This window comes from Eptesicus fuscus, chromosome 19 (genome assembly GCF_027574615.1).
Source record: "Eptesicus fuscus isolate TK198812 chromosome 19, DD_ASM_mEF_20220401, whole genome shotgun sequence".
NCBI classification, from domain to species: domain Eukaryota; kingdom Metazoa; phylum Chordata; class Mammalia; order Chiroptera; family Vespertilionidae; genus Eptesicus; species Eptesicus fuscus.
The window spans coordinates 53,426,344-53,440,701 of NC_072491.1; the positions used below are offsets into that span (position 1 = coordinate 53,426,344).

Genomic DNA, 14,358 nt, shown 5'->3' on the forward strand with positions numbered 1-14,358 from the left:
TACCCAGCATCCTCTCGGAGGCCCCTGCTTACCCAGCATCCTCTTAGAGGGCCCGCTCACCCAGCATCCTCCCGGAGGGCCCCGCTCACCCAGCATCCTCTCGGAGGACCCGCTCACCCAGCATCCTCCCGGAGGGCCCCCGCTTACCCAGCATCCTCTGAGCGTCCCACGTGTACTCGTACCAGGCCCGGACGCGGGCCTGCACCGGCCTGGGAATGGAGTAGGAGTTCATGTAGGTGACGGTGCGATCCAGGCTGGCCCGGAAGTTGTTCTGAGCGGCCGTGGCGGCCCCGATGACGTCACGCATCTGAAAGCAGAGCCCGCTCAGCCTGCCCCGCACCCAGTTCTCTGGCCTCTGGACTTTTAGCCCCGGTTCTGGTCCGGCTTCTACCGCTGACATGAAATACTGCAGATTCTCACCCCAAGGACGACAGCGAGGCCTGTCTTTCTCCCGCGGGCGGAGCACAACCCGTCACGCAAAGGGCGCGGCTGCACAGTCCGCAAGTGCACTACCGCCAGGAGGCTGGTGATTAAAAAGCACCCTGCCGTGCGCAGCCAGGAGTGTGCAAGCAAAGCCGGCGTCACCGGGCGGCCTGGCTAGTGTGGGGGTCTCGCCTGCAATCCCCTCTTCGATTTCCCGCGACCGGGTCGGGGCCCCAGCCTTGGCTTTCCCGGGCCTCACCTGCTCCAGGGCCGTGGGCACGCGGCCAGCTTCACTGCTGGGATGGGGGGCTGCAGCGGGGAAGCTGCCGGGCGGAAGCTGACCTTTAAGGCTCGGGCTCGTCACAGAGACCTGCAGCTGGGCCTCTCTCAGAGGGAAGCGAGGGGCCGTAAACTTGCTCTGATGGTGGGCTTGGCCAGGGCGAAAGAGGGGCCCCACTTCCACCCTCACTGGCCGGGCTCATTCCTTCTCGCAGCTGAGCCTTTCCTGCTTAAGGAGAAATGGCTCGCTCCCTGAGGTCTGGCTCAAAGGCGCTGTTCCTGGGACGCCTTCCTTGGATTCCATTTCAGAATTTATAGGTAGCCCTAGCCGGTTTGGCTCAGTGGATACGCATCGGCCTGCGGACTGAAGGGCCCCAGGTTCAATTCCCAGGTTCAAGGGCACATGCCAGGGTTGCGGGCTCCATCCCCAGCAGGGAGTGTGCAGGAGGCAGCCGATCCATGATTCCCTCTCATAATTGATGTTTCTAGCTCTCTCTCCCTCTCCCTTCCTCTCTGAAATCAATAAAAATATATTTAAAAAAAAAGGAATTCTTAGGCCCTTGTACTTGTCAGCGTCTGAGCAGCTGTGCAGGTGGTCAACTGGACACCTGCGCCTTGGCCTCTGACTTCCACAGCGACCTCAATCCACCACTCCTTTCTCCAAGCTGCTCTTGACAAATGGGGAACATGACCGAGTCATCGAGGCTGGGCTGGGGAATTTAATAGAGTGTTAAATTGGGAACCACCTTCCATTAAAAGCATTACTGAGCCGTGCTGAAGGCCCAGCACTGGCAGTGACAGGCATCTGAGTGGTTCATGCACTGGGTTTGTTGGTGCAGGAGCCGAGGTGGACGCGGATCCATGTGTGTCCAGGTTAGGGAGGGTGTGAGGCCTGAGGGGGAGAGGGTGGGTCTCTAGGCGGGTTGAAGGATAGAGTCCTGCAGTGGACCGTGAGGTGCAGGTCCCCATGCAGTCCTTGGGTCTAGGTGGGGTCTTGGACGAGCCGTGCTTTGTCCAGACCCTCTGAGGTGTATGTCCAGCCACTCTCCTCATCACCTTTGCTTACTCTGAGAGTTCAAGGCACAGCCTCCACCTCCCGCCTCATCTTGCCCTTGGGCTCCGGTTCTGCATTTCCAGTAGCGTGGCATTTCTCCCTGTTCCTGTCAGAACCTCAGTCAACAAAAGGCAGGTGGGGTGGGTGTAAGCACCGCTTCTCCAACCTCCAGTGCACGGAACCACCTGAAGATCTTGTCAGAGTGAAGACGTCAGCTCCTTAAGTCTTGGCCTGCGCCCGGCCTGAATCTGACTTTCCCAGGAGACTCTGCTGCTGGTTGAGGACCACATCTGAGTAGCAAGAATACTGATCTGGAGCCAGACGGTGTTGAATCTTATAAACATTGCCTTGGACATAGAGAGTGCTGAGTTCATGCTGGGTTCTGCTATTAGTACCAATAGTATGTCACAGGGCTGCAGCTTACGACTGTATACATTACTCATGTGAATTTGAATTGTACTTCTCTCGAAACCTACCTGCGCGTTCCAATCATCGTTAACGCAATCTCCCAGCCACTAAGATTCTGTTTCATACTCACAGTTGTTAACTGCTTGGTGTTCGTCTTCTCAAACCTGAATGTTTCCTAAGTAGGGTTGCTTCACAGCCTCTCTCCTCTCTGTTACCAGACTCAGGCTGGAGTTGGCCTATTCCCATGTAATTGCATTAACCATGCATTTTATTTTCTGTATTTTGATGCTTTGATACATGGGATCACCCCTTCCAGAGCTAGCTAATTCCTGGAGTCGGCAAAAAACTATCCGGGGTGTGCCTTCCAGATGCAGACTGACCAGCGTGGAGCCTTCCTTCCTGGGCGCTCGCATCCCTGTCACTCTTTGCTTGCCTTCCTCACCCTAGGGCGGGGCCAGACCACTAGAGACAGCCCCACTCGCCAGAGCCACAGCATCACCTGAGTCCTAACCCCACTTACCTGCTCCCGCCCTGGCCCTGCCTCCCGTGGCCACCTGTGTGACCTGTCCTCTTGGATCTGTTTGTAAAACAAACTATATTTTGATGCCAATTGCTTCCTGGTCTGTTGGCCTCACCATACCTAAGTAATAATAAAACCTACATTTTAAAAAGCACCACCCCTCCAATTTATATTATATTTTGGTTAATCTTTCTTGAATCTCTTCTTCAAAGTCCTCCCCTGGCCAACTTCCCATTGCTTTTAGGATAAAGTCAACATCTCTGACTAAACATTCAGAGCCCCTAAACCAGCTCATCCCTACACACACCTCTAACCTTAGTTACAAGTGTCCCTCCCTCCAGCCTCTGGTACCTGTTCTACTTCCCCAAACACAGCCTGTGCTCGTCACTGCCCATCAGAGAATGAAGCCACCCGCCTGTAAGTACCGAATCTTACCTGCTTTTTAAGAAGATGTTTCAACGAATTCTCCAAGAAACCTCCTGGGAAGCACCCCCTTTCTGAGTGAACACAAGAGTTTTCCAACTCCCCTCTGGCTTTAAAGAGGGCAAGTCCTTGCCACTCATGGAGGTAGGAGTTAGTGTTGACTATGGGTGGTCAGCTTCAGGTGTTATAAAGAGTAGTGCTTATTGCTAAGTTTTGTTACAGCACAGGTTTTATTCACACCACGGTGAGTGTGGTGAGCGGGAACGATTGTTTATCTAGCAGGAATATCACTCTGATTTTCTCTGACTCTACCCAGCACACAGATCTCAACATGGCTTTTTACTCTCAAATGTGCAGTGTAAAGTACTTTAAGAGCGGTGTAACTTCTGCAGATGCTCTGCTGTTGAGCTTTTCATTTCTTGTGAATCTGGGAATCCGCGAAGATATTGGGCTCTGTCTTTTGCAATAGTTAGTTATGCATCTGCTTTGCTTTCTTTTGAGACTGTGGCTCCTTGAAAACGAAGACAGGAGCTGCCACAATGAACACTGATGAACTGGTGGTTTCTTAATTAAATTAATTTGGGTGACATTTGCTGACCTCCCCATTATATGACATCTGAAGTGGATTTTAGCTGTCCCGTTTTTTAAAAATATATACTTCTATTGATTTGAGAGAGAAAGGAAGGGAGAGGGAAAGAGAGAGACAAGCATCAATGATGAGAGAGAATCATTGATTGACTGCCTCCTGCATGCCTTCTACTGGGGATCCAGCCTGCAACCCGGGCACATGCCCTCACCTGGAATCGAACTGTGACCTCCTGGTTCATAGGTCAACCCTCAACACCAAGCCACGCCGGCCAGGCTAGCCTGGGGTCTATGGCAATACTTGATGTTTAAGTAAAAGGTTTTGGGGAAGCTCCAGGTAGGAAGTTACTTTAGAAACGTGCCTTTTTCTGTGAGTCTAACCCAATGTTCTGTGCGCACAGGTCCCCAGTAGACTAGATGCTTTGAAAACAGAAAGGCCCATCACATCCTCTTCTAATTCACTAACGTAGATGAGAGTTAGTTTGAAAAGAGCACCACACAGATTCGGATTTTTCCTGTGAAGTTGACAGAGGTGCACTCGCTTTCCCAAAGTGACAGCATCATGTACCTAGTTTTCTCATCTTGACTGACCTGACCAATCAAGCTGGAGAACACGAAAACTCCCAAGAAGAAGTTCAGCAGCTGAAACACAATTTCGAATAAAGTTTGTGGTTCTGGAAGACCCCCAATGGTAATCAAACTTCGGACTGCCCAGTAATAACATCTCAGATACCTGAGAAAAGAGAAAATATACATTTTGCTTTCTACTCTAACATTAAAATATCACTGTGCTTGGGAACATAGATCACCACCACATTATAACACACATCCTCCTGATCAAGATTTCTTTCCACAGCAGCATTGGGAAGCACCACGTGTTCTAATGTCAACTTCTTATTATTTTAAATGAGTGCCCCAGTGCACAAATTCATGCACATTGAAAGGAAATTAATTAGAAGGTGGTTGGTGGGGCAGGACTGGGTGAGATGGGCCAGACACACCATGGAGCCAACCTCCCGTAGTCCCTCCCTGGCCAGCTGGCCGCACCTGGGGTGGCAGTGTAGCTCAAAGGGCATCTGCGGAGTGAGTGGGGGTCCCTCCAGCAGGTGGGGTCCCTCAGCCTGGCCTGTGGGGATCAGGCTGAAACTGGCTCTCCAACATCCCCCGAGGGGTCCTGATTGTGAGAGGGTGGTTCTCAGGTGACGCACCCTGGAATCAGGCTCCCTCCTCTTAGGTGTCGGGGTGCGTCACTTGAGAACCGCCGCTGCCAAGTTACCACAGCTTGGCAGCTCCTGCATTGAACATCTGTCCCCTTGTGGTCAGTGCATGTCATAGCTACTGGTTGGATGGTCAGACGGTCACTTAGCCTTTTATATATATAGATATTTTGCCCTGGCCAATTTTGCTCAGTGGCTAGTGTGTCAGCCCATGGAACAAAGGGTCTTGGGTTAGATTCTTGGTCAAAGGCATGTACTTCGGTTGCAGGTTTGATCCCTGGCCTGGGCACCTGTGGGAAGAAACCAATTGATGTGTGTGTATCTCTCTCTCTCGCTCTCTCTCCCCCGCTCCCTCCCTTGTAATTTCACAAAAAATCAATAGGAAAAATATCATCGGGTGAGGATTAACAGAAAAAAAATTTTTTTAAATTGATCTTGAGAGAGAGAGAGAGAGAGAGAGAGAGAGAGAGAGAGAGAGAAACATGGATCAGCTGCCTCGTGCATGCCCCCTTCCAGGGATCTAGCCTGAAACCTGGGCAAGTGCCCTGAGCAGGAATTGAACCTTTTAGTGCACAAAGGACACCCAACCAACTGAGCCACTCCAGCTGGGGCTAATGTCACCTATTGATAAACCTTGTGAAATGACTCAACAAACCCAGGGAGGGTGTCTACTAAGCGATTCCTCTTATCTCTTGCTGCAAAACAAATCACTCCAAAATTTGATGCTATAAACCAACAACTATCTTGTTAGGCTCATACTCTGTGGCTCAGGAACTCGTGCCAGGCCCAGCAGAGACGGGTCCTCTGTGCCCGTGAGGACTGGGCCCTCGGGAGGGGAGGGGTGGCTGGGGAGAGCTGGAAAGACTTGACTGAGGCCAGGTGTATGGGCCTGGATTCTGTGCCTTGCGCGGTCCTCTGTTCTGCACTGTCTGCTTGGAGCGCTGGGAGGTACCAGCAGACACAGACTGGTCTCTGCCCGGCTCCTGGTTCAGAGCTCCTGACACCTGTGGTTTCCTGGGCGACAGGGGTATTTCTTTGTCCTAAGGAGGTGACTCTGGGCGGGTTCCTGGATGAGGCTGGTCACTGGAAGGACCACGCCATGATTATAAGCTTGGAATGTTCTTTTAAAAATTTTTTTGAAGGCTTTAAATTTAATTCCATTTTTATTGATTGATTTTTAGAGAGAGAGAGGAGGAAGGGAGAGAGAGGAAGATCGATTTGTTATTCCCTTGATTCATGCATTCATTGGTTGCTTCTTGAATGTGCCCTGACTCAGGATTGAGCCTGCACCCTTGGCATATCGGGATGATGCTCTAACTGAGCTACCTGGCCAGGGCGAAACTTGGAATTTTCATCAGATCTAGAAAGAAATCACTCATTTTGAAATTCAATACCTTTTGAAGGACATGAGTTGTGCTTTTTTTTCTTTTTTCTTGGCAGATATAGGAAGAGAAAGGCAATGAGCTCATTGGTAGGTTGGAAACCACTCTGCCAAGAGGATGAAGATGCCATCACTGCACTTTCTTCCAGCAGCTTCCTTGGCCTTCGTACTATCACAGTGAACTTGGGTGTTAAAGAGAACCACCTTGGAGAAGTCTGGAATGGATTTTATGGATTGTGTTTTAACTTTCAAATTTATCATTTCTTGTTACCTGCACCTATGTGTCTTTTTAAAATAAGGAACCTTATTTTTATTTTTAAATCTTTATTGTTGAAAGTATTACATATGTCTCCTCTCCCCCACATCGACCTCTACTAGCCCACCCCACCCCCACCCCAGGCCCTCACCACCCTCTGGTCTGTGTCCACTGAAGCCAGTACTGCCCAGCAGTGGGGAGGGCCGGCTCCGCTCCCTGTGTGACCCGCTCCGACAGGGGTTGGGACTCCCATGCCCTCCTCTGCCACCCGGTGCGAGCAGGGACTAGCATGTTAATTCCTCTCTTGTTTTCTTGTTTTCCATGTTCAGTATCACGCCCCTGTGGAGCTCAGGCGCTGGCTTACACTATTGTGTGTGTGTGAGGTTTTCTGCCCTGACGCTCCAGGTTTGTTTGGGGATTCTTTTCTGTCATGTCTTATATTCAGACATGAACAACCAAAGGTAAGATTTGTAATTTAATTAGGTGGTATCTTATAGGTTTTCTAGGATTAGCGTAATGACCCAGCGCCTTCCGACTCCCTCTGCTCCACGGAACTCGGTGGCCTGGTGGTCTGATTACATCTGAAGGTGCCACGTGTCTGGGTAAAGGCTGGTCTTCTGAGCTTTGACCAGGGTCTGAGCTGAGTATCTAGGGGACTCCAAGGAGACGCCCTCACGGACCTGGGCCTGCATCTCCTGTGGGAGATGGGGTGTTAACCTCGGCTTCCCCAGCCCCGAGCAGCAACCCTTCCTCAGGTCCTCTGCCGGTTCCCAGGGCAGCCCGGCGCTCCCCCTTTCCTGTGAAGACCCGTGTGCTAGCATTGGGGCTTGGGGTTCGCGGAGAGGTTTGGGCCTATTGGGGAGTTTATGTCAGAAAAGAAGTAAATATATGGCCAAAGGTCGACCGGGAGTATTCACGGGAACCAGGTAACTTACCTGGCTATGCTTTCCCTGGCTAAGCCCGGTCCTTGCCCCTCAGCTTTCTAAGGGAGGGTGCCCTCTAACCCTACAAATGGAAGGGCTTCTTGTCTCCCTTGAAGCGCAGTGTCAGTCTGGTGAGGATTCACGGGACAGCAGTAAACTTGATTCTATTTTAAATGTTCCCAGCGCCCGACTTAGGTCCCGCAGTCTGCCGCCTGGTCCTCGCCAGGGCAACGTTTACAAGTCCAGTGGCCTCGGGAGCGCCCTTCCATTTAGGGGTCATCAGAAACCACACAGGCTTACAAGGCCAAAGCGCACAAAGCAACACAGGAGCAGGCCATGCTAATCAGGGCCCCAGGCAGATCGTCCTATATATGTGAACATGCTGCTGCTACAGGCATTTCTTCATAGGACGGCAACCCATGTCCCTGGAGGTACCTGGATGTGGGAGCTTTGGTTCTGAGTGGGAGTCTCCTGGCTGCACGAGCAGTGTCGGCGCCTGGGGGGAAAGGCAATGCTTACCTTCAGCGGAGGGGCAGGGAGGAACCACTGCTGGGAAGTGTGTGAAACCTGCTTCTGGCCTGGGAAGGGATCACTTTTTATAATTTTTCTGTGAGTGATTAAGAGGAACAGGTGGTTTCTAATTATTCGGTGCAAGGTTCTGTTTATAGCCACTAAGTCCAACCTGTTAGCTGGGTTCTCACGTTTTCTGTCCTCACTAACTGTTCTTGTTCTAGACCAATCAACAGTCACCTGCAGCCATCCACACTTTGATGGTGTATTTGCTAATTTTCTTCCTTGTATTCATTTTTGCTATACGAGTTTCTCTGATTTATTGTAAGTATTTTATTAAGTGCATACCATTTAGAATTGGGATATATTAATGGGGAATTGAAACTTTTATGTTATATGGTGACATTCATTTTCCTAAAATTTTTTTTGTTTTAAAGCTTATTGGGCTGATATTGACAATCTCTTTTGGTTGATGAATTTGGTCCATTCTTTTTTGACTGATTCTGTTTTTTAGTTTTCTGATCCTATTGTCCCTTCTCTGGATGAAGACACTGTCCTTGTTTCTGTTCCCCGGTGGCATCTCGCCACCTGCTCCGGCCTCAGCACACACACACAGCTGGTAGACTTTGCGATCCTTCTTACAATTTTGCAATAACTGAAAACAGTTGTGATTATAAATTATCTAGAAATGTAACAAGTAATCACAAACAGCAAACATTACAAGTAATGGATCTTGTTGAATTTTAGAGATGGCCCCTGTGGACATCTGGCCTGAGCTACGGCTGGGATCAGAAGTCCGACGTTAGCGCACTTTGCCCACAGAAGGAATTCCAGTGCAGCTCTGTACTAGCTTGCTGATTTGCAAAAACCAGTTACCAGGCTCTGGCATGAATTACACACTCACTTTTAGGCAATATTTACTAGAGTTGGTACCTTACTCAGTTTCCTATATAAATAAGTTATTTATAACTAGAGGCCTGGTGCATGAAATCGTGCGGGGGGAGGGGTCCCTTCAGCCAGCCTGCACCCTCTCCAAACCGGGACCCCTCGGGGGATGTCCGGCTGTCTGAGATAGAGGCTTCCAAACTTGTTTGATCATGATGCAGTGTAAGAAATGCTTTTCCTGGGTCAGCAAAGGATGCATATGCACATGCGCACACATACATGCACATGTGTGTGCACACACATGCATACACATATATGCACACATGCACACGTACATGCACACACATACACACCCCTACTAGATATGACAGACTCTGATGTTTCCTATTCTGTCCTCCTCTACTTGACCTTCTTTCACTGAAAATATCCATTAAAGATTTTCACTGCCCACGATGGGTTGTGACTTACAGTTTCAAAAACACTGGCTTTACAAGACTCTTACACTGAAACAGAAAGTTTAGAAGGCAATAAAAGTTTCCTTCAAAATGAAAACTCACATGTTTCCTTCACCATTGTACACCCATCTGGTGGTTCCGATGCCTTGGTGGTCAGAAGCCCAGTAGTAGATGCAGGCATTCACGTGCAGAGCAAACAGCAAGCAGCCCGCCGTCCGAGCGACCCTGTGGAGGACAGCAGAGCAGGACTCGCGCTAGCAGTTCCTTCTTCTGACCATTGCTGCCCAGTCTCCTTGCTCCAAATCTGGGCATTAACTCCCTAGCGGCAGTGACAGGATGGAGCCAGGGCACGCTCTCTGACTGCGGTGTCTGGATGGGCACTGAGAGAGTAAAACCCCCCCTCTCTTTCCGCAGATGCTATGGATCTGCTCCCTGAAAGATGTGCCTCAGGGTCACCTGTCCACCTCGAGTCCCATGAAATAGCTGCGCTGACTTAACCTCGGGAAGGCTCGCCGGCTTCCTGCTATGGTTAACTGTGGCTGGAGGTCTCCCTGCACGGGAGCGTCAGCGGAGCAAATAGATGAAACTTGGCTGAGACTGAACTGTCTGCAGGAGACCGAGCCTGTGACCCAGCACCATTATTTCTATCTGTTCTGATGGAAGCCAGGAATTCAGCCTATTTTTTTAGTCATATTTGAGAAAAAGTTATCAGACTCTGGTGTGAATTACACCCTCACTTTTAGGCAGTATGATTTCCATACTCTCATCTCACTTCAAAATATATTTAAGTCTGTTTTAGAATATAACCTTACACATTATGTGGCCAAAATCTGAGATGATCTCTCCTCTTTGCAGGAGGTCACATTCCTCCATCTGAAATGTACCCCTGCTTCTCTTCCAGCCAACGAACACTGAGCTCGCCTTACCTGTAGATATACACCCTGTCTATTGTTGACTCCATCTTACCTGTAGATATACGCCCTGTCCATGGTTGACTCCATCTTACCTGTAGATATACACCCTGTCTATTGTTGACTCCATCTTACCTGTAGATATACACCCTGTCTATTGTTGACTCCATCTTACCTGTAGATATACGCTTTGTCCATGATCGATTCCAGGCGATGATTAAATTCAAAGAATGACCTGTACTATATATAAAACAAGCAGAAGAAATCCCAAAGTGTGTTAGTCTTAAAGACATCCATTTAAATAAAACTATATGACACACATTTTTTTTTTGTCGTTCAAAATAATCCCATCTACATGTCTTAAAAACAAACAAACTAGTGTCTGTTGAGTGGATTTTCCTCTAGGGTCACTTAGCATAGTGCCTAACCAACTTCCACAGCTCCTGGCTTATTGGACTTCCACCCTCTAGTTAGTCTCATTCCTAATGCTAATGAAAATCAAGCTTAAAAGCATTTTTCCTGTTTCTTTATAAAGCATAGAGTAGAACTCTATTTTACAAGAATTAAAATCACACTTCCCCAGAACATCCGTGAAAGAGGAAGATGATAACGCATTGAAGTCATAAGTAGATGCTGATCCTGAGGCTCAGGGTTAGCACTACTCCTAAGCAAGTTCCATTAAATGTGTTTAATTTCATCAAAATTTCAAGTCCAGTAGAATCAGTTAGCAATTCATGACATTGCTTAAAGAGACAGTGAGTTTGCACAGGTTGAATCCAAACAGAGTGGTTATTTCCCTTGGGGTTCTTTCCTGCTTACATCTACTTCTACCTCAACTCACCTGCCCTACACACTTGCCTCGCCCACCTCCTCCTTTCCTATCCGAGGCAGAGGAATGCAGGAGTAAGACTTTGCCTCTGCCCTTTGCTGACTGTGTGACCTTAGAAAAGTCACTTAACATTTCTGTGCCTCAGTTTCCTCATCTGTAAAATGGGGACAATAAAAGAACATGTCTCTTGAAGGGGTTGGGTGCATTCCCAGTTAATGTATTTAATTATTTACTGTGCTGAGAATCACAGGATCCTATAGCTAGGAGGGACTATTAGGGATTTTGTTGTTCCAAGATTATTTAGTTCAGAATTTCATCCAATGTATATCTGACTATAGTAGAACATTTGGAATTAAAAAACAGACATAATAGTAATGACTTTTTAACTAGAAATATACACAAATGGTTTGTTTTCCCAGAATTGCTGAGTAGGAAAAATCCCTCAAACATTCATATTAAGGTAATTCCAATCGGTGGTAAATTGTTTATGGTGCTCTTAACAGAAGTTTGCACCAAGACATGGTTTAAATGTTAGCTTAAGTGATCACTGAAGTGAAAATTTATATTCTTAGTGTTTCTCAACTGGAGACAAACCATATTTTCCCAGAGAACTGTGCATCAAAATGACTCACTTATATGTGAAATGACTGGATCATGGGGCTACAGAAAAAAGACCAATGCTGATGTTCAGAATGTCCTATATTAAAAAAGCTTTTGAATACAGACCGATTTTGGATCCCTTAGGGACACAGGGATGGGTGGGAAGCACTGGCACTTTACACACTTTTATTGCACTGCCAGCCGAACTCCCACACACATGGCCCGAGTGTCTGAAAGTTGGTCATCTCTGAACAGCAGCCTCCTGATACTCTCACCTGAGAAGAGAAAGGGATGGCCTGCCCCCAGTGCTGGGTGTGAGGCGTCTGCCCCCCTAGACCGCAGTCCTGGCCAGGCCTTCACCATCTAGCGCTGTCTCTGCTGTCCCCAGGGCCTGAGGCTGTTTCCCTCTCCACTGGAGAGACTGGGGGCCTGGAGGGTGGAGTCTGGTCAGGAAGCCTGAGAGGAACCCAGGTCCCCACTCAGCACAGCACTGGGGACAGACTGTTTCACCCCGCTAGCTCTCATTTTCCTCGCCACTACAACGAAGTCGACTGGAAGAACCAGCGAGGTAAAGAATATCCAGGTTAACGAAGCACAACCCCCCACCCTCCCAACCCCCTGCCCCATGTCCTCCACGGCTGCTGTGCGCTGGTGCCAGCATCTGTGCGAAGCCCACCGAGATTTACACAACCTCTGGCCTTCCTCTTAGGAGGCTGTCTTTGGAAATAGCTCCTCTTGCTACAGCTAATGATTTACACGAAATTCCAGACCCAGACTCTCCCCATATTTGTGTTAGTTACCCCAGGAAGTTATGAGTTATAAAATATTTATGTCTTAGAATCTGTGGAACAGGTAATGCACTTACACATTCAAACAGTAGCAAGTACATCCCTTCACGAGTCTTGCCTCAGTCTATCCCCTTTCCCCCCTTGCCTCCCATCCCCGCCTGCTAATATTTTCACTAGATTTTTTTTGCAGCCTTCCACTGTTTACATGTACTCAGAAAAATGGAATATTTTCACTTAATTTCTGCTCTACAAAAGTTAGTATTGTTCTATACACTGTTCTGTAACGAGCTTGTTTTTCACTCAGCAATTTATCTTGGCGGTCTTTTCATACCAGTTCATGGAAAACTTTCTCTTTATTTATTTTTGCATCACAAAGTGTGTTCTATTATATAGATGTACCACAATTTATTTAACTAGTTCCCTGTTAATGGAGATTTGAGCTGTACCCATGTTATGTAAATAATTTTGTTATGGAAAAGTATGCCTAAATTTTCTGGGATTGTAGAATTTTGGGTGAGTACAGGAACTGGGAGGCTGTCTGATCGGACTCTCTCCTTTCACAGCCAGTCCTCCAGGCATTCAGTGACTGTCTGAGCAAAACGGACGAATGGAAAAGAATAAAACATGAGACTCATTTGTAGCTATAGTTGTGTGTAGAAGACCAAAGCATTCCTGTTCCGGTGATAAAACACCTGCTGTGAGATACAGAATGAAAACAGCCAAGTCACCTCCCAGCAGTGGATGCAATGATGTGTTTCCTTCCTGAGTTTTTAAAATTCATAGCAATGATGACAGAAAAACGGACAGTTTGGGTGAAGGAAGAACATTGTACTTTTGGGATGTTTTAAATCACTTCAAGATTACCATAATTAAAACAAGATAATTATAAGTAAGAATCCTTTCTAATAAAAGAGCAATATGCAAATTAACCATCACTCCGCTACACCCACAAGCCACACCCACCACCAATCAGGAGCGAGTATGCAAATTAACCCAAACAAGATGGCTGCGGCCATGGAGCGAGCAGGAGGCTTGAGTTTCCCTGGCAATGGAGGAAGCCAAGCTTTCCGCACACCCTGGCCAGCCCAGGCCTCCGCTCAAGGCTACAAAGTTTCAATTATAGAAGATAAATAAATCCCAACAAAAATGGTGGCAGCCACAGAGCTGGAGAGAGCAGGAGGCTTGAGTTACCCCCGGTGATGGAGGAAGCCAAGCTTCCGCAGCCCCGCCCTGCCTTGGCCTCCACTCCAGGCTACAAAGTTTCAATTATAGAAGATAAATAAATCCCAGATACCAGGGCCTCCGCTTGGGTCACCGGGGGGCGTGGCCAGCCTGCAAACCACCACAGGCCCCTCGCCCAGGCTACCCCACACCCTAAGGGAACCCCCACCCTGATCCAGGATACCCTTCAGGGCAAACCAGCTGGCCCCCACCCATGCACCAGGCCTCTATCCTATCTAATAAAAGAGTAATATGCAAATTGACCGTCACTCCAACACACAAGATGGCTGCCCTCATGTGGTAAAAGATGGCTTCCCCCATGTGGACACAATATGGCCACCACAAGATGGCCATCAGGGGAGGGCAGTTGGGAGAGACCAGGTCTGCAAGGGAGGGCAGTTGTGGGTGATCAGGCCAGCAGGGGAGGGCAGTTGGGAGGGACCAGGCCTGCAAGGGAGGGCAGTTAGGGGTGACCATGCCTACAGGGGAAGGCAGTTAGGGGTGACCAGGCCGGCAGAGGAGGGAAGTTGGGGGCGACTGGGCCTTCAGTGGAGGGAAGTTAGGGGCAAACAGGCTGGCAGGGGAGCAGTTAGGCATCAATGAGGCTGGCAGGAGAGTGGTTTGGGGGTGGTCAGGCTGGCAGGCAGAAGCAGTTAGGGGCAATCAGGAAGGCAGGCAGGCGAGCAGTTG

General features: G+C 48.6%; 1 protein-coding gene across 1 annotated transcript in view; it reads right to left on the bottom strand.

The window, feature by feature from the left end:
- Window positions 1-14,358, bottom strand: part of CNGB3 (cyclic nucleotide gated channel subunit beta 3) — a 67,620-nt gene that overhangs the window by 41,461 nt on the left and 11,801 nt on the right. Inside the window, exons 5-8 of the mRNA XM_028137826.2 lie at window positions 10,406-10,470; window positions 9,422-9,544; window positions 4,284-4,425; window positions 148-307 (exon numbers count right to left, since the gene is read on the bottom strand). Coding sequence (XP_027993627.2) covers window positions 148-307; window positions 4,284-4,425; window positions 9,422-9,544; window positions 10,406-10,470 — 490 coding nt within the window. The remainder of the gene's footprint in view (window positions 1-147; window positions 308-4,283; window positions 4,426-9,421; window positions 9,545-10,405; window positions 10,471-14,358) is intronic.